At 39.8% G+C, this 20,296-nt stretch overlaps 1 protein-coding gene across 1 annotated transcript in view; it reads right to left on the bottom strand.

Moving 5' to 3' along the window:
• Nucleotides 1-1,405: 1,405 nt before the first annotated feature.
• RYR2 (ryanodine receptor 2) overlaps nucleotides 1,406-20,296 on the bottom strand; it is a 509,874-nt gene continuing 490,983 nt past the window's right edge. Inside the window, exons 102-106 of the mRNA XM_027091861.1 lie at nucleotides 16,196-16,352; nucleotides 14,700-14,764; nucleotides 12,493-12,593; nucleotides 11,603-11,654; nucleotides 1,406-1,501 (exon numbers count right to left, since the gene is read on the bottom strand). Coding sequence (XP_026947662.1) covers nucleotides 1,406-1,501; nucleotides 11,603-11,654; nucleotides 12,493-12,593; nucleotides 14,700-14,764; nucleotides 16,196-16,352 — 471 coding nt within the window. The remainder of the gene's footprint in view (nucleotides 1,502-11,602; nucleotides 11,655-12,492; nucleotides 12,594-14,699; nucleotides 14,765-16,195; nucleotides 16,353-20,296) is intronic.

Below are 20,296 nucleotides of genomic sequence, written 5' to 3'. Positions count from 1 at the left end.
AGTTATAAGTGAAATGGAGAAAGAGGGTGAGAAAGTTAAATAGTTTAACCAGAGCAGTTTTACAATTCTAAAATTAACAAGCAGACCTTGTAATAAAAGAGCTCCAATATTTGCAAAATGACCTTGCTTCCATTCTGAATCTCTTTATTTGTAAAGATGCGCATTACATTTAAAAGGACTCAAAATGGAGTGACTGATATATTATTATCCGTGTTTTTTGATGCAACTGATGAAATCCCTGAATGGATATTGCTTCAGCTTTGATATTAAAAAAATGGCCTGACAAGAAGTCCTTAATCCACAACTGATCACAGGTGGCCGAAAGAAACAGAAAAACCCAAAACTACTGTCAAGTTCATAATGTATCACATTGTTGGTGGATGACACTGGCTCCAAATATACAATTAAGCCCACGACACTTTATTACTATGAATATAATTATCATGAAAGTTCTTTCACGTGGATCAACTTGCTTCTGAAGGTTTTCTTGGTTCGTTTAAACTTGCATAATAAACATGCAATGAATTATTTCTTTTGAAAGTATATTTTTTGCAGTCTTTGTTTTCATACAAAGATTTCATAAAGTTGCAATATTGCATCAGAGCATTACCAGAATAAGAGCACAGGGGGAGGGGAAATGGGAATCTGGATGAATGAGAAGAACCTCCTCTCATCCTGAGACAGGCCACCCGTCTTTTTTAAAAGGTGCACGCAAACTGCTTTTCTTACCCTCCCCCACCAAAGAAAAGCATGAAAGAAAAAAAAAAACCCTCACAAAAATCAATCTAACTAAGAAAAAAAGTCGACATAAGGAAAATAAAGATGTTTTTTCATGCACATATCTTCTGCATAGCTCAACCCACATATAGTAAGGCACTATTTCCCTTCGTAACTGGTGTCCACGGCAATCTGGTAAGTGCTACAGTGCTCTGTGACCATTAGAGAGTTCCTTTCTGGATGGTGAAATAAAGAGGCCGGATGAGTGTGGCTGCCACGCTTCTCTGTGAAAGCCCCATAGTGCAAGCTGATTTCCAGGAGTCTCAGAAGGAAATCTGTGTGTGTAACAATTGAGAGTCTCCAGAATGGTTTTCTTTCCAAAGTTCCTATTTTGTCCTTGTATGAATTTAGATTATTCTTCAGTCATTATTCTCAAAGAAAATACACTAGGTGGGGGAAAAAGCACAGTCAAGTCTTCAGAAACACAGCTTCACTGCTCCGAGAAAGCATATAATGCTGGCAATTCAGAAAATCAGCAGATGTTTCCAAGGGAACAGAGAGAGAGAGAGTCTAGAAACAGAAGAACAGAGACAAAGACAGAGAGAGCGTGTCTGTGTGTGTGTGTGTGTGTGTGTGTGTGTGTGTATGTGTGTGTGTGTTTGTTTTCGGAGGTGATCTGGGACTGAGATTAATTTAGCTGGTCTTCATACTGTTTCCGGAAACAATCCCCAGCGGGGAAAAATTCCCAGCACCTTTCTTGATACATCTTCCAAACATAAGATTCCTGTAAAAGTAAAGGCAATGTGTTAAGAACATGTCTTTCCCTAGGATCTCTGTGTTACCACAAAATATAAGATAGAAAGAGACTCAAATTTGTTATTTTACATACATATATATATATGTCACATACATATAATGGTGTATTACACATAGTTATAATCCCAAATTCATTTAGATAGTTCCTAATTATACCAGGTCTTATTTATTTCTACTAATAAATAATCAATCTTCATCCTGACTGTAATATAATAATGATAAAAACCTATTTGTGATATATGATTTTGAGGGTTCCTTAAAACTATTGTTTTTGTTTAATTGTACCATTCAAATTCAAACTATTAACAATGGCAGGTGAATTTGTGGAGGGAGAATTTCAAATAGCTCGGGCAGAACCTTAAACATTTAATATGCAATTATTTATTTATTTTAATTTTTAAAATTGAAGTATAGTTGATTTACAGTGTTGTTAGTTTCAGGTGTACAGCTAAGTGATTCAGTTATACACATACATATATTTTTTTCTCAGATTATTTTCACTTATAGGTTATTACAGAATATTGAGAATAGTTCCCTGTGCTATACAGTAGGTATTTGTTGCTATCTATTTTATATATAGTAGTGTGTATATGTTAATCACAAACTCCTAATTTATCCCTTCCACTCCTTTCCTCTTTGGTAACCACAGATGTTTTCTATGTCTGTGGCTCTATTTCTGTTTTGTATATAAATTTATTTGTATCATTTTATTTTTGGTTCCACATACAAGAAATATCATATGACTTTTGTCTTTGTCTGACTTAACTTAGTATCATAATCTCTAGGTCCATTCATGTTGCTGCAAAAAGCATTATTTCATAATTTTTTATGCCCAAGTAATATTCCATTGTGTGTGTGTGTGTGTGTGTGTGTGTGTATCATATCTTCTGTATCCACTCATTTGTCAGTGGACATTTAGGTTGTTTCAATGTCTTGGCTATTGTAAATAGTGCTGTAGTAAACATTGGGGTACATATCTTTTCAAATTAATGGTTTTCTCCAGATATATACCCAGGAGTGGAATTGCAGGATCATATGGTAGCTCTATTGTTAGTATTTTAAGGAACCTCCATACTGTTCTCCATAGTGGCTGTACCCATTTACAATCCCACCAACAGTGTAGGAGGGTTTCTTTTTCTCCACACCCTCTCAGTATTTATTATTTGTAGACTTCTTGATGACAGCCATTCTGACCGGTGTGAAGTGATACCTCATTGTAGTTTTGATTTACAGTTCTCTAATAATTAGCAATGCTGAGCATCTTTTCATGTGCTTTTTGGCTATCTGTATGTCTTCTTTAGAGAAACGCCTATTTAGGTCTTCTGCCCATTTTTGATTGGGTTGGTGGTTTTTTTGATATTAAGGTGTAGGAGCTGTTTGTATATTTTGGATATATTTTGTATATCCTTTGTCAGTTGCATCATTTGCAAATATTTACTCCCAGTCCGTAGGTTTTCTTTCCATTTTGTTTATGGCTTCCTTTGCTATTCAAAAGATGTTAAGTTGTTAGGTCCCACTTGTTTATTTTGGTTTTTATTTCCATTACACTAGGAGACAGATCCAAAAAGATACTGCTGTGATTTATGGCAAAGAGTGTTCTGCCTATGTTTTCTTCTAGGAGTTACACAGTATCCAGGCTTACATTTAGGTCTTTAATCCATTTTGAGTTTATTTTCGTGTGTGGTGTTAGGGAGTGTTCTAATTTCATTCTTTTACATGTAGCTGTCCAGTTTTCCCAGCACCACTTATTGAAGAGACCATCTTTTCTCCATTGTATATTGTACCTCCTTTGTTGTAAACTAATTGACCAAAGGTGCGTTGGTTTATTTCTGGGATTTCTTTTTTTTTTAATTGTTATTGGAGTATATAATTGGTTTACAATGTTGTGTTAGTTTCTGCTGTACAGAAAAGTGAATTTATATATATATATATAAATGAAATAATTCCCCTCTTTTTTAGATTTCCTTCCCATTTAGGTCACCATGGAGCATAGAGTAGAGTTTCCTGTGTTACATAGTAGGTTCTCATTAGTTATCTATTATATACGTAGTAGTGTATATGTGTCAATCCTAATCTCAGTTCATCCCACCCCCCTTCCCCCTTGATATCCATAAGTTTGTTCCCTACATCTGTGTCTCTATTTCTGCTTTGCAAATAAGTTCATCTGTACCATTTTTCTAGATTCCATGTATAAGTGATATTCCATGATATTTTTTCTTTCTCTGATTTACTTCACTCTGTACGACAGTCTCTAGGTTTGTCCACGTCTCTGCAAATGGCACTATTTCGTTCCTTTTTATGGCTGAGTAATATTCCATTGTATATATGTTCCACATCTTTATCCATTCCTCTGCTGATGGACATTTAGGTTGCTTCCATGTCCTGGCTATTGTAAATAGTGCTGCAATGAATATTGGGGTGCACGTATCTTTTTGAATTATGGTTTTCTCAGGGTATATGCCCAGTAGTGGGATTGCTGGGTCATATGGTAGTTCAATTTTTAGTTTTTTGATGGCCCTCCATACCATTCTCCATAGTGGCTGTACCAATTAACATTCGCACCAACAGTGTAGGAGGGTCCCCTTTTCTCCACACCCTCTCCAGCATTTATTGTTTATAGAGTTTTTTGATGATGGCCATTCTGACCGTTGTGAGATGATACCTCACTGTAGTTTTGATTTGCATTTCTCTAATAATTAGTGATGTTGAGCATCTTTTCATGTGCCTCTAGGCCATCTGTATGTCTTTGGAGAAATGTCTATTTAGGTCTTCCACCCATTTTTTGATTGGGTTGTTTGTTTTATTGATATTGAGCTGCATGAGCTGTTTGTATATTTTGGAGATTAATCCCTTGTCGGTTACAAATATTTTCTCCCATTCTGAGGGTTGCCTTTTCATTTTGTTTATGGTTTCCTTTGCTGTGAAAAAGCTTTTAAACTTAATTAGGTCCCATTTGTTTATTTTTGTTTTTATTTTCATTACTCTAGGAGGTGTTATCTAAAAAGATCTTGCTGTGATTTATGTCAAAGAGTGTTCTGCCTCTGTTTTCCTCTAGGAATTGCATAGTATCCGGCCTTACAATTAGGTCTTTAATCTATTTTCAGTTTATTTTTGTGTATGGTGTTAGGTAGTGTTCTAATTTCATTCTTTTACATGTAGCTGTCCAGTTTTCCCAGCACCACTTGTTGAAGAGACTGTCTTTTCTCCATTGCATATTCTTGCCTCCTTAATCATCGATTAGTTGACCATAGGTGTGTGGGTTTATCTCTGGGCTTTCTGTCCTGTTCCATTGATCTATATTTCTGTTTTTGTGCCAGTACTGTCTTGATTACTGTAGCTTTGTAGTGTAGACTGAAGTCAGGGAGCTTGATTCCTCCAGTTCCATCTTTCTTTCTCAAGAGTGCTTTGACTGTTTGGGGTCTTTTGTGTCTGCATACAAATTAAAAATAATTTTGTTCTAGTTCTTTGAAAATGCCATTGGTAATTTGATAGGGATTACACTGAATCTCTAGATTGCCTTGGGTAGTTTATTCATTTTTCAAAAAATTTATTTATTTTTGGCTGTGCTGGGTCTTCATTGATTCACGTAGGCTTTCTCTAGTTGCGGTGAGCAGGGGCTGCTCTTCATTGTGGCGCATGGGCCTCTTATTGCGGTGGTCTCTCCTGTTGCAGAGCACAGGCTCTAGGCGCACTGGCTTAAGTAGTTGTGGCTCGCAGGCTCCAGAGCACAGGCTCGGTAGTTGTGGTGCACGGGCCTAGTTGCATTGCGGTATGTGGGATCTTCCTGGACCAGGGCTCAAACCCATGTCCCCTGTGCTGGCAGGTGGACTCCTAACCACTGCACCACTAGGGACGCTTGGTTTATTCATTCTGACAATATTGATTCTTCCAACCCAAGAACATGGTATATTTTTCCATCATTTTGTATCATCTTGGTTTCTTTCATCAGCATCTTATAGTTTTCGAAGTACAGGTCTTTGTCTCCTTAGGTAGGTTTATTCCTAGGTATTTTATTCTTTTTGATGTGATGGTAAATGAGATTGTTTCCTTTGTTTGTTTTTGTCCTTATGAAATTCTTTTATTTTTAACTTTTTATTAGAGTGTAGTTGATTTACAATATTGTGTTTCCTCAAGTGAATCAATTATACATATACATATATCCATTCTTTTTTAGATTCTTTTCCCATATAGGTCACTACAGAGTACTGAGTAGAGTTCCCTGTGCTATACAGTAAGTCCTTGTTGATTATCTATTTTACATACAGTAGTGTGTATATGTCAATCCCAATCTCCCAATTTATCCCTCTCCCCTTCCCCCCTGGTAACCATAAATTTGTTTTTTACATCTGTGACTCTATTTCTGTTTTGTAAATAAGTTCATTTGACCCATTTTCTTAGATTCCACATATATATGCGATATCATATGATATTTGTCTTTCGCTGTCTTACTTCACTCAGTATGACAATCTCTAGGTCCTTGCATGTTGCTGCAAATAGCATTATTCCATTCTTTTTTATGGCTGAGTAATATTCCACTGTATGTATGTACCACATCTTCTTTACCCATTCCTTTGTCAATGGACATTTAGGTAATGGGATTGTTTCCTAATTTCTCTTTCTGATTATTTGCTGTTAGTGTGTAGAAATGCAACAGATTTCTGTGTGTTAATTTTGTATCGTGCAACTTTACTGAATTCCTTGATGAACTCTAGTAGTTTTCTGGTAGCATCATTAGGATTTTTTATGTGTAGTATATCACATCATTTACAAACAGTGACAGTTTTACTTTTTTTCCAATTTGAATTCCTTTTATTGCTTTTTCTTCTCTGATTACTGGGGTTAGGACTTCCAAAACAACATGGAGTAAAAGGGGTGACAGTGGACATCCTTGTCTTGTTCCTGATCTTCGAGTAAATGCTTTTAGGTTTTCACCATTGAGTGTGATGTTAGCTGTGGATGTGTCATATGTGGGCTTTATTATGTTGAGGTAGGTTCCCTCTATGCCTACTTTCTGCAGGGTTTTTGTCATAAGTGGATGTTGACTTTTATCAAAAGCTTTTTCTGCATCTATTGAGATAATCATATGGTCTCTATCCTTTAATTTGTTAATATGGTGTATTACACTGATTGATTTGGGAATATTGAAAAACCCTTGCATCCCTGGGATAAATCCCACTCAATCATGGTGTATGATCCTTTTAATGTATTGTTGGATTTGGTTTGCTAGTGTTTTGTTGAGGATTTTCGTGTCTATGTTCATCAGTAACATTGGCCTGTAATTTTTTTTGTGGTATCTTTGTCTGGTTTTGGTATCAGGGTGATGGTGGCCTCATAGAATGAGTTTGAAACTGTTTCTTCGTCTGCAGTTTTTTGGATTAGTTTCAGTATAGGTGTTAACTCTTCTCTAAATGTTTGGTAGAATTCTGCTGTGAAGCCATCTGGTCCTGGACTTTTGTTTTTTGGGAGTTTTTAAATCACAGGTTCAATTCTAGTATTTGTAATTGGTCTGTTCCTATTTCTGTTTATTCCTTGTACCTTTCTAAGAAGATGTCCATTTCTTCTAGGTTGTCCATTTATTAGCATATAGTTCTTGTATTAGTCTCTTATGGTCCCTTGTGTTCCTGTGGTTTCCTACGTAACATCTCCCTTTTCATTTCTAGTTTTATTGATTTGGGTGCCCTCCCTTTTTTTCTTGATGAATCTGGCTAAAGATTTATTCAGTTTTGTTTATCTTTTCAAGAAACCAGCTTTTAGTTTCATTGATCTTTTCTATTGTTTCCTTCATCTCTATTTCATTTATTTCTGCTCTGATCTTTATGATTGTTTTCCTTCTACTAACTTTGAGGTTTGTTTGTTCTTTCTCGAGTTGATTTAGGTGTAAGGTTGGGTTGTTTGAGGTTTTTTTTGGTTCTTGAGCCTATATGGCTGTAACTATAAAGTTTACATGGCTATACACTTCTCTCTTAGAACTGTTTTTGCTGCATCCCATAGGTTTTGGAACCTCGTGTTTTCATTGTCATTTGTCTCTAGGTATTTTTTAACTTCCCCTTTGATTTCTTTAGTGATCCGTCGGTTGGTGGTAGCATAGTTTCAATATCACTACTTGTGACTGATCTGTTCGTATGTTCTATTTCTTGCTGGTGCAGTGTTGTACCTTTCTAAGAATTTGTCCATTTCTTCCCGGTTCTCCCTTTTATTGGCATATAGTTGCTTGTACTAGTTTCTTATGATCCTTTGTATTTCTGTGGTGTCCATTCTGACCTCTGATTTGAGGTCTCTCCCTTTTTTTTCTTGATGAATCTGGGTAAAGGTTTATCAATTTTATCTTCTCAGAGAACCAGCTTTTAGTTTCATTGATCTTTGCTATTGTTTCCTTTGTGTCTATTTCATTTATTTGTGTCTATTTCATTTATTTCTGCTCTGATCTTGATTTCTGTCCTACTAAATTTGGGTTTTGTTTGTTCTTCTTTCTCTGGTTGCTTTAGGTGTAAGGTTAGGATGTTTGAGAGTTTTCTTGTTTCCCGAGGTTAGACTGTATTGCTATAAACGTCCTTCTTAGAACTGCTTTTGCTGCATCCCATAGTTTTTGGGTTGTCAAGTTTTCGTTGCCATTTGTTTCTAGGTATTTTTTAAAAATTTCCTCTTTGATTTCTTCAGTGATCCATTGGTTGTTTAGTAACATATTGCTTAGCCTCCATGTGTTTGTGTGTGTTTTACAGTTTTATTCCTATAATTGATTTCTAATCTCATAGCATTGTGGTCACAAAGGATGCTTGATATGATTTCAGTTTTCTTACATTTACTGAGGCTTGCTTTTTAGCCCAGCATGAGATCTATCCTAGAGAATGTTACATGTGCACTTGTAAAGAATGTGTACTCTGCTGCTTTCGGATGGAATGCTCTATAAATATCAATGAAGTCCATCTGGTCTTATGTGTCATTTAAGGCCTGTGTTTCCTTATTGATTTTCTGTCTGGATGATCTGTCCATTGATGTAAGTGGGGTGTTAAAATCACCCATTAATATTGTGCTACTGTCGATTACTCCTTTTATGTCTGTTAACATTTCCTTCTACACTGAGGTGCTCCTATGTTGGGTGCATATATATTTACAATGGTTGTATCTTCTTCTTGGATTTATTCCCTTGATTACTATTCTGTGTCACTCTTTGTCTTTCATAGCAGTCTTTATTTTAAACTCTATTTTGTCTAACCTGAGTATTGCTACTCTTGATTTCCATTTACATGGAATACCTTTTTCCATCCCCTCACTTTCAGTCTGTATGTGTCCCTAGATCTGAAGTGGGTCTCTTGTACACAGAATTTATACGGGTCCTGTTTTTGTATCCATTCACCCAGTCTGTGTCCTTTGGTTGGAGCATTTAATCCATTTACATTTATGGAAATTATCAATATGTATATTTTTATTGCCATTTTGTTAATTGTTTTGGATTTGCTTTTGTTGGTCTTTTCTTCCTTTCCTATTTTGTTCTCCTGTCTTGTGATTTGATGACCATCTTTAGTGTTGTGTTTGAATTCCTTTTTTTATGTGTGTATATCAATTATAGATTTTTGATTTGTGGTTACCATGAGGTTTTGATATAGCAGTCTATATATATACTTGATTGTTTTAAGTTGCTGATCTCCTAATTTCAAATGCATTTCAAATATCCTACATTTGTACTCTCCTCTCACGATTACTGGTTTAGTTATCCTATTTGTGTATGAAGGATTTCCTACCTTTACTGTATGTTTGCCTTACAGGTGAGCTTTCCCATTTTGTAATTTTTTTTCTAGTTGTTGCCTTTTCCTTTCTGCCTAGAGAAGTTCCTTTAGCACTTGCTATAAAGCTGATTTGGTGGTGCTGAATTCTCTTAACTTTTGCTTGTCTGTAAAGCTTTTGATTTCTCCATCAACTCTGCATGAGAGCCTTGCTGTGTAGAGCATTCATGGTTGTAGGTTTTTCCCTTTCATCACTTTAAATATATTATGCCACTCCCTTCTGGCCTGCAGAGTTTCTGCTGAGAAATTAACTGATAGTATTATGGGGAATCCTTTGTATGTTATTTGTTGCTTTCCCATTGTGGCTTTTAATATTTTTCTTTAATTTTTGTCAGTTTTATTATTGTGTGTCTTGGTGTGTTCCCCCTTGGGTTAATCCTGCCTGAGACTCTATATTTCTTGGACTTAGGTGACTGTTTCCTTTCCCATGGTAGGGAATTTTTCAGCTATTATCTCTTCAAATATCTTCTCAGGCCCTTTCTCTCTCTCTCCCTTCTGGGACCCCTATAATGTGAATGTTGGTGCCTTTGACATTGTCCCAGAGGCTGCTTAAACTGTCCTCATTTCTTTTCATTCTTTATTCAGTTTTGAAACAGTGATTTCCACCACTCTATCTTCCAGCTCACTTATCCGTTCTTCTGCCTCATTTATTCTGCTATCAGTTCCTTCTACTGTATTTTTCATTTCACTTATTGTATTGTTCAGTTGTTTGGTTGTTACTTATATTTTCTAACTCTTTGTTAAAAACCTCCTGTTCCTTCTCACTCTGTGCATCCATTTTTTTCCTGAGTTCTTGCATCTTTATGATCATTGCTCTCAACTCTTTCTCAGGTAGGTTGCCCATCTCCACGTCCCTTAGTTGTTCTTCTGGGGTTTTATCTTGTTCCTTCGTCTGGAACATATTCCTCTGCCATCTCATTTGTCTGAGTTTCTATTTGTATTTTTATGTATGTGGAAGGTCAATTATGTCTCTTGACCTTGGAGAAGTGGCCCTCTGTAGGGGATGTCCTATGTGTCCCAGCAGTACACTCCCCTTTCATCAGGGTAGTTTCTGACCTGTGTTTGTTTGCAGACTCAGTTCCACAGTGTGGAGGCGATTGTAGTTTTCTTCCTTCTGGTGTCTGCCCCCTAGTGGGTGAGGCTTGTGCAGGCTTCCTGGTGGGAGGAACTGGTGCCTCCCCACTGGTGGATGGAGCTGGATCTTGGCCCTCTGGTGGGCTGGCTATGTAAAGGGCGTGTCTAGAGGTGGCTGTGGACTCAGGAAGCCTTTAGACAGCCTGTCTGCTGATGGGTGGGTCTGCGTTCTCACCCTGTTGGTGGTTTGGGTGTTGGGTGGAGCCAGGTCTTGGTGCCAAAATGGCGGCCTCTGGGAGAGCTCAGGCCAGTGAATCCACTGGTGTCCTTGTCCCCATAGTGAGCTACACCTGCTTCCCCAGGAGACTCTCCAAGACCAGCAGGTAAGTCTGGCCCAGGCTCCTATGAAGTCACTGCTCTTGCCCTGGGTCCTGGGGCACAAAGACCTTGTGTGTGCCCTCCAAGAGTGGCATCTCTGTTTTGCACAGTTCTTCGGAGCTCCTGCACTCAAGTCCTGCTGGCTTCAAAGTCAAGTGCTCTGGGGTGGGGGTGGGGTCCTCCTCCTGATGCCAGACCCCAAGGCTGGGGAGCATGATATAGGGCTCAGAATTCTCACTCCTGTGGGAGAAGTTCTGCAATATAATTATTCTCCAGTGTGTGGGTCACCCATCTGGGGTGGGTATAGAATTTAATTATATTGCAAGTGCACCCCTTATACTGTCTCGTTGTGGTTTCTTCTTTGTCTTTGGATGTAGAATATCTTTTTTGGTAGGTTCTAGTCTTTTTTTTTTACCAATGGTTGTTTAGCATTCAGTTGTGATTTTGGTGTGCTCCTGAGAGGAGGTGAGCTCAGGGTCCTTCTACTCTGCCATCTTGTCCCAGGATATGCAATTATTTTTAAATGACCGTAATACTATTGAATGAAGTTCATTTGAAATCATCTGCTATCTGATTAAGCAATCAAGTATATTATAATTATCAAAACCCAAACTCAGCATTTTCAGCTAATAAATGTGCAATTCTAATTTTACTTTTTCTACTACAGCAATCTTTGCATACACATCCAGGATAACAGGAATGTTATACTAAGATACCATGACTAATATCTGAAAGTAATTCCAAAGTTAATGTTTAATGTACACATTCCAAAATGCAGAGATTCTTTTATCATCATTTCTTTTCTTTTAGATGACGTATGGTCACTCTTTACCTACCTGTCCTGTGTGCTCTGTTTCATCTTTGTTTATGAGATACATCAGAAAAAACCTACAGATACAGAGAGAGTAATCAGAAATGGATTGTATGGAAATATCAGCATAAACAGATACTTCTGATCCTGCCATGGAGTAATAACTCTTCATGGCAGAGAAAATAACTGGGTCAAACCTGCAGGGCCAAAAAAAAATGCCATGGGGACCAAAAGCTTAATCAGCTTTTAAAATATTTTTTTCAAAGGAGCTATAATGTGTTCACAGATCAAGTTATACCTCTTGGGAGCTGCTTTATATCAGGCTCAGTGCCAGACCCTGCCTGCAACTGTTTCCACATTCACTCACGGAGCAGGAATTGAAATCCTCATTTGGATAAACCAATAATTAAAAAGGTTCAGTAACTTGTCTAATATTGTACACTTGTGAATTCCAAAACCCACTTTTTTTTTAATTGCTACAATGCTACTCTATATCTTTTTTTTTCTGTATCTTTTCTGTTAGATATTAAAATCAGGTTAGAAACGGATTAAGAAATAACATTGGACTGAAGTACTGTTTTGGCTAGTCTCAAGTAATAGATTTCTATGTATTAAAAACAAAAGATTCACATATCTCTAGGGAGCAGCTGGAGCATTCCTGTTCGAAATGGAAAACACGGCCCAAGCTCTCTCAGAGGCTTGGTACATATTCTCATCCTGTCCACCTTTTCATTTCATGTTCTAGAAGGTATTGTTCACGTGGAGGGCTGCAACGTCATTTCCTAAGTCCAAAGAACCACTAGCTGTGGGACTTTCCCTCCGAGAGGTGCTCTCTGTCCTGTTTCTCCAGCTTCCTGAGGTGGGGGATGCCTGGGTATCAGGAGAGGGAGGGGAGTCCGAGTGAGGCACACTCACAGATAATTGGCCAAGTTGTGTTCCTGTAAAGTGTGGGTTTCAAAGCCATGGGGCACGGTGTCGAAGTAATCATTGCCTATCCCACAGATGAAGCACTTGGTCTAGAAGACAAAGGCGGTATGCAAAGGTCAGAGTTCAGAAAGCAAAACAAAAGGGAAACACAGCTCACCACTCAGGGGCAGCTACTGGGTTTATTCGGTCTACGTAAAAGATCATCCCAGAAGACCGTGCCAAGCACCTGAGTATCAGTTTAACTGTTGCCACCACTACACCCTGCCGTGGGGTTTAAATGACATAGGAACCAACAGCAAGAAGTAACAGAGGCAGAAAGAAGAGAACAAGATGATGATGGCCGAAAAGCAAAGCAATGTCTTCTTCTTTTCTCCAGCCTAAGTGAACACGCCCAGGCTCGGTGATCACTCTTGTTCATTACACTGGCTCAAGTTATCTAGGTAGGACTGAATGTGTCCTCAGCTGAAACCACAAACTTGGTATCTAATCTATCCTAGCCAAGTCTGATGACCAAGCTGGTGGAGCGGGGGAGGCACAAATTCCTTCCATCTGGGGAGGACCAAACCAAATACCAAGCCGTGAGGTGTTGAATCAACGATTCAGAGAAGGTCCGCCACATGCCAGGCATCATGCTAGGCACACAGCCAATATACATGTACTGGGATGGCAGTCCACTCTAGAAACAGGACCGCTGCTCTCTCCGCTTCCCTCCCATCCCATCCATCTCTCTTCACCCGCTAGGTCTGCCATCTGCAGGCCTGCTACCCAAAACCCAGGGAGAAGCAGGCCTTCCGTTTTATCATTAGCATCTCCTGTGTATCAACTCAAATGAATTCAATAGTTATTGTCCTCATGTGGCTCCAGATGCCCATCTTCCCTGCAAATTAGAAGCTGTTTCATACCGTTAGAGGCATGTTTATGATGCCCTAGATGCGAGAGCCTAGAATCAAGATGATTAAGGTAATTTATAATTCTCCCTGCCTTACTGATCAACAGCTGCTGACAGCAGAAAGGCTCCATTCAGCAATCCAGTCTTGTACACCATTCAGTGTCTCTTAACTAAACAGGTTCCCACGTAACAGCTTTCCCCAGGAAACTGCCCTTCCTCTTTGTTACCGCTCTCGGTCACTCTGTGTGTAACTGAGCCACCAGGCTTCTCTCTAGAGGCTCATGCTGGACGGAACCTCAGCAACATCCCCGCTTGCTCCAAACGCTTCATCCTCTGCATCTGGCCAATCACCAAGTTCTTTTCATGCCAAAGTACTGCCTCCTGCATCCTCAGTGGCACATCTCTAGCAAAAGCCTCATCATCTCCTGCCTAGAAAATGCTGACAGCTGCTTCCCTGTCCCTGGGTGTGCCACTGTCGAGCTCACTCCCCCTATTTTAATCCATAGTTATCTTTTTAAAATGTGAAATCTGATCACCTCACTGCCCCGCTTAAAACGCTTTTCTTGCTTCCCAGCCTGTCAGTCACACTGTAACTCTCTCAAATGCATGATTAGGCTCTTAATTAGCTGGCCTTCTTCTCCAGCCCCTTTACTAGAAAGTAATGCTTCATCCCGAACCAGTTATGCTTCCAAGAAAAAAATCTGCATATCAAATTCCCTGAGATCAGAGTCTTGGGATATAGAATGTCAGGCGGTGACGTTTTCACAGAATCCAATGTGAATGGTACCCCTGGTGATGGGCATGGTGGGGCACGTCGGAGTGGGGAAGGTGGCCTAAAACTGGCCTGAGCTCTCTCTCTCTCTCAAATCCACACCTCTGCGATCCTCAGGCCTCAGCTTGGGCATCCGTTCTTTTAAGTACGCCCCTGATCATACAAGAGGCAACTAGACACCAGCCCCAGAGACCCCGGCACGCAGCCTTTCCTCCTATAAAGGGCTCATCACACTGCTCAAGATGTCCTGTTTACTTATTTGTCGGCGGATCCACCATTTTGAATGAACGGTCTCCCCCTCCTGGAGGGGCAGATGACGCCACACTACTGTTTGTATGTCCCTGGAGCCCACCACACAGCCTAGCAGCCGTGCCCAACTACGTGTATTGCCTGAATCAAAAACAGGCCAATGAAGCCATGCATTGTTCATGTCCCTCCCCCTTCTCCCACAGTCGTCATTCTTTGATAAAAGACAGTGGGGACAGGCAGTGTCCACAACAACAAAAACGCAGAGTCAGAAACGGAGAGACTCACCTCCATGTCTTCTTTGACCTGTTCCTGTTGGTCTCTTAGTTCCCCAAAAGCATCGATAATTAAACCTAGTGTTCAGTAAAGACGGGATTTAATCTATCAACCAGAGAAGGATAATGAAATTCACAGCCCCTTGGCTAAGCCTCCCAAGGAAAGGGACCGTGAGACTGAGAGATGCTCAGAGCTTGGCAGACGATGTGAGCGCACACCAGATACTCCTACGAGGGCAGCAGCGTTCTGTCTTTGGGGGGCAGACATACATGCAGTTCCCAGGGCACATACATACTGTCTGAAAAGGGGTTTAAAAATGATGTGACAGCAGGAAAAACCTTGGGTTACCTTGGCATCAAGAAATGGTATGTTACTACCTGCTTCACGCCAAGAAGGAGCAATGGCGATTGATGGTCATAAAGTACAGAAAAATGCCACTAATAAGATTGTCAAGTGCTAATTTGCAAATCAAACATGCCCATATTAACTGTGAGGAGTTTTTCTCAAATCATTTTTTTCGCAAGTCCATCATCAATAAACTTTCCCTAGCATTATTGACTGCAACAGTTAGCAACTAACGGCTTCCTGCTGCTCTGTTCCCATTTCTCCTGTGACTTGCCGGGCTGTATGTTTTCTTCCAAGTGCTTTACATGACTTTGCCCTCTTGTAAACACATTATTGTTACACTCAATAAAGACATAAAGGAAGGGTTATGAATCCTTTAAACGTGTTCCTGTACTTTACTGATAAAAGGGTATCATTTTCTTGCCTGTGGAATTTAGAGGATAATGTCCCATTTATAGACATTTAATTCAAGCTAGGATAAATGTGTAAGCAGAAGAAGACAACATGAGTGATTTTTCTGAGGGAAAAAAAGTTACCTTGGAATAAAAGGAGAGGAAAAAACTACCCGCTCCAAGTTCCCTTGGAGTAAAAGGAAGATCGAATGGGTCAACGTGGCACGGTGGTTGCACGTGACGGCTCTGGGTCCAGACCCTGTGCCTTTGGATTCCAGCCCTGACACTTTTCAGCTGTACACTTCAGCCAAGTTTCTTAGACTTACGATGGCTCAGTTTCGTCAAATGTGAAGAACAGCATTCTGCTCCCAGGGCACACGGAACAGACATCATTTTTAAAGAAATCTTTTCAATAACCCATGGCTTAGAGCTTTATATAATTTCCATGTGATAGACCCAAAGAGGCTAAATGGCTCACCCACCACCAGTTGTAAAGGTCATCAGCGGCAGGGCAGGAAATCAGACCCAGGAAAGTGCTCTTTCCATTCTGTTATTTGAAAGGAGGCCAGAGAAACCTGTAGCCATCTCCCGGCCAGAGCAGGGTCCCTTGCTTCTTTGTTTTTCCCTCTACAGATTTCCAATGAAGAAACACTGAACGGAAGAGTTCTGTTTGGCTTTTCTAAGAAACACCTGACATTCTTACCCCGTCTTTAATGTTAGCTTCAACAATATGTAGGTCAAATTCCAGATCTTCTTGAGGATGATGCTTACCTTGTATTATGGCCAAGAGAATGACAATTACAAAGAAGAAGAAGGTGATATCAAAGATGATTCGATAGATCTCATACTCATCGCCGGCGGGGTCTTCAATTTCATCACCGATACCCCCTCCGGCACGTACCCCGACATACATGTGGAACATATAGCACTGGAAAAGAGAGGAATGGCTTCACTTCCTGGAGGACCACTGCCCATTTTTATACTCAACACACCTAAGATTGTCTCTCTTGTTCCTAATCTTCACTGTGGAAATGATGAGCATCTTTGCCTTCTACATCACCTCTCTTTGTTTCAGTATTTGTAATTGTGATGCAAACACTTGGCTCTTACATTCTGCTGTCTTTTATAGTTATTTTTTTGTTTTTGTTTTTTGGGTTTTTTTGCGGTGCACGGGCCTCTCACTGTTGTGGCCTCTCCCGCTGTGGAGCACAGGCTCCGGACGCGCAGGCTCAGCGGCCATGGCTCACGGGCCCAGCCACTCCGTGGCATGTGGGATCTTCCCGGACCGGGGCACGAACCCGTGTCCCCTGCATCGGCAGGCGGACTCTCAACCACTGCGCCACCAGGGAAGCCCTCTGCTGTCTTTTAAACAAAACTCTGTGCTGCATACTCTGCTTAGCGCCAGCTGTCATACTTTGCGGGAAATGAAAAATACCTCACTAGCATCAGGCATAAGGTTATCCCATTAGGATCACAGTAAGGGCCACAAAACTATATTTAATTGCACTGTTCAGTTTTTTTGTGAGCATAACAGAGAAAGGAATGGGGAAGTAAAAGTCCATTGTATAACTGGATGGAATGTTAGAAATTAAGTGAGGAAAAAACCAGACGTAACACTTACCATCCTCTCATCTATCACATTGGAATATAATGCGAAAAATTTTTAACTTTAGTGTCTAGAATAAAGAAAAATGAGAGAGGCAGGGAAGAACTAGCAGCTCATTGTTTAAACTTTAAAGCAACCGACAACATGTACAGCTGCAAGTGTCCGTTGCCAAAAAAGAGGGGTGCAGTAAAGCGCTTTGGGGCAGGGTTTCTCAGCCTCAAAATCATTAACATTTTAGGCCAGATAATTCTTTGTTGTCTGTCTTATGAGGTCTGTCTTATGCACTGTAGTATATGTTAGAAGGATCTCTGGCCTCTACTCACTAGATGCCAGTAGCGCCCCACTCCACAGACAATCAAAAATGTCTGCAGACATTGCCAAGTGTCCTCTGGGGGGAGCAACATCAGGACCACTGGATTAAGCATCTAGGGTTTTATCTTTATTTAGGATAAGTCCACACTCTCCATTCCAGGCCCTCTGATTTATCCCTACTTCCCCTCTCTAAATTCCCCTCTCCTAAGCACCGCCCTCTCCTCTACCCATGCCTCCTCCAAATACAGTATTCCTGATTCTAGATCTTTGCCCGCATATTCTCCTCATCTTGCAATGTTCTTTCCCATTTGTATCCCATTAGAACCTACTCATCCTTCAGAACCTCAATGAATAATCTTTCTTCCATGAGCCCTCCTCAGACTGTTCGAGAAACTCTCATTTACCCAACTGATGTCACCCATCAATGCAAAACAAAAAACTCACTGTCTGCCGTAACCCTAACGAACGGGGCAAAGACCTTGAAACAGCATCTTCACTCAGTGAGACACCGCACTCCTCTGGTTTTCTCCTACATTTCTGGTCATTCCTTCTCAGCCCCCTTGGCTGGTTCTTCCTCATCTCCCTATCTCTTCATGAACTAATGCCCAGGATTGGGTTCTCTGACTTTTTGTTTCTTTTAGGACACTCCCTTGGGGAACTTTTCCAGTTTCATGCTTAAATATCATCTGTGCTAATTACTTCAAAAAATTTCTATTTACATCTTGGGTCTCTTTCCTGAATTCCAGACTTGTATCTCCAACTTATTTTTTCATTTGATGTTTTATGATCTATCTCACTCCACTAGAATTAGTCCCATTATAAGAAGAATTACTTGGGTTACTACTCTATCATCAGTGCCTAAATAATGTCCAGCACATGATAGGTACTCAAAAATCACTTGTGGGATGGGATGACTGAGGAGTGAAAAGTTATGACTGGTCAGCTGTTCTCATGGAGAACGGCTCAAATAGACCTCAGATTCTCAGGTCATTTTAAAGAACATAAAGTTTAGGCAAAGAATAGGCAGCAAGATGATACCAAAATGCTCATAGTTCAACAGCCAATTGCTGATAGGAAACTTCTTGTATTCTGCATCTAAGTCAGACGCCTGGAATTTAATGAACAGAATTAAATAAAGGTTGGGTCACTTAGGCAATAGCAGTGAAAGCAAAAATAAACGAATGGCATCTAATCAAACTTATAAGCTTTTGCGCAACAAAGGAAACCAGAAGCAAAACAGGAAACCATAAGCAAAACATGGACTGGCAGAAAATATGTGCAAATCATGTGACTGATAAGGGCTTAAGTTCCAAAATATACAAACAGCTCATACAATTCAATAAGAAAAAAACAAACCACCCAATCGAATAATGGGCAGAAGACCTAAATAGACATTACTCCAAAGACAACATACAGCTGGCCAAAAGGCACACGAAAAGATGCTCATTATCACTAATTATTAGAAAAATGCATATCAAGACTACAGTGGGGTACCGCGTCACACTGGTCAGAATAGCCATCATTAAAAAAATCTTATCAATACAAATAACAAATGCTGGAGAGGGTGTGGAGAAAAGGGAACCCTCCTACACTGTTGATGGGAATGTAAATTTGTACAACCATTATGGAGAACAGTATGAAGGTTCCTTAAAAAATAAAAATAGAGTTGCCATATGATCCAGCAATTCCACTCCTGAGCATATACCCAGACAAAACTGTAATTCATACAGATACGTGCACCCCCATGTTCACTGCAGCACTATTTACAATAGCCAAGACATGGAAATAACCTAAAAGTCCATTGACGGATGGATAAAGAGATGTGGTACACACACACACACACACACACACAATGGTATATTACTCAGCCATAAAAAGAATGAAATAATGCCATCTGCAGCAATATGGATGCAACTAGAGATTGTCATACTAAGCTAAATAAGTCAGAAAAAGAAAGACAAATACCACATGATATCACTTATATGTGGAATCTAAAATATGACACAAATGAACATATCTACAAAACAGAAACAGACTCACAGACATAGAGAACAGACTTGTGGTTGCCAAGGCTGGGGGAGTTGGAGGAGGGATGGATTGGGAGTTTGGGATTAGCAGATGCAAACTATTATATATAGGATGGATAAACAACAAGGTCCTACTGTATAGCACAGGGAACTATATTCAATATCCTGTGATAAACCGTAATGGAAAAAAATACAAAAAGAATATATACATATGTATAACGGAATCACTGTGCTGTACAGCAAAAATTAATGCAACATTGTGAATCAACTATACTTCAATAAAATTAAAAACAAAAAGATTGGGTCACTCAGAAAAGAGGCTGGTCAGTCTGGGATGCAATAAGCAAAGAGCATCACCCCAGAACTGTTCTGCAGCCCAGGGGAGGGGTCTCTCTTACAGAGAGGCCAGGATAGTCCTATTTTACAGACAGCCCGATGAGACCAATGGTGCCTAAACTCAATCCTGCATCCACATCTCCTGGAGGCTTAAACATTCTGGATTCCTGGTGCCACATACTGAATCAATCTTTAGAAATAAAAATTTGAAGACATTTTAAAAAAGCCCTCAGGACATGGCATTACTTTCTTAGAACTGTTTGTCTAAAACAGTGCTTGAAACTGTAAATGGTGGATCTGTGGGTAGAGAAAGTTTTATTTTCCCTGTATATTCTTGCATACTGTTGGAATTAGTTTTTACCACATGCATTTCTTATTTTTATTAAGAAAAATTGGGGGTTATATGTTTTTCTCCAAATCTGTCCACACATGTGATTAACTGTGGCTACAGGAAATAGAATTATTATTGCAGCTGCCTACTCTTTACTTAGTGAACTAACATAGGCCATCCTTTCCTAGCTTTCCCATTCTTAGCTTTGTCTGTAAAACTCCCCCTGCCCCCTTTGGCTGGTGACTTAATTTGGACAATCT

The sequence above is a fragment of the Aethalodelphis obliquidens genome, unplaced genomic scaffold, assembly GCF_003676395.1.
Source record: "Aethalodelphis obliquidens isolate GAN/ISIS:26980383/991018 unplaced genomic scaffold, ASM367639v1 scaffold73, whole genome shotgun sequence".
Taxonomy (NCBI): Eukaryota; Metazoa; Chordata; class Mammalia; order Artiodactyla; family Delphinidae; genus Aethalodelphis; species Aethalodelphis obliquidens.
The sequence above is the reverse complement of the archived record's forward strand: the minus strand, read 5'-3'. Positions and strand labels throughout refer to the sequence as shown.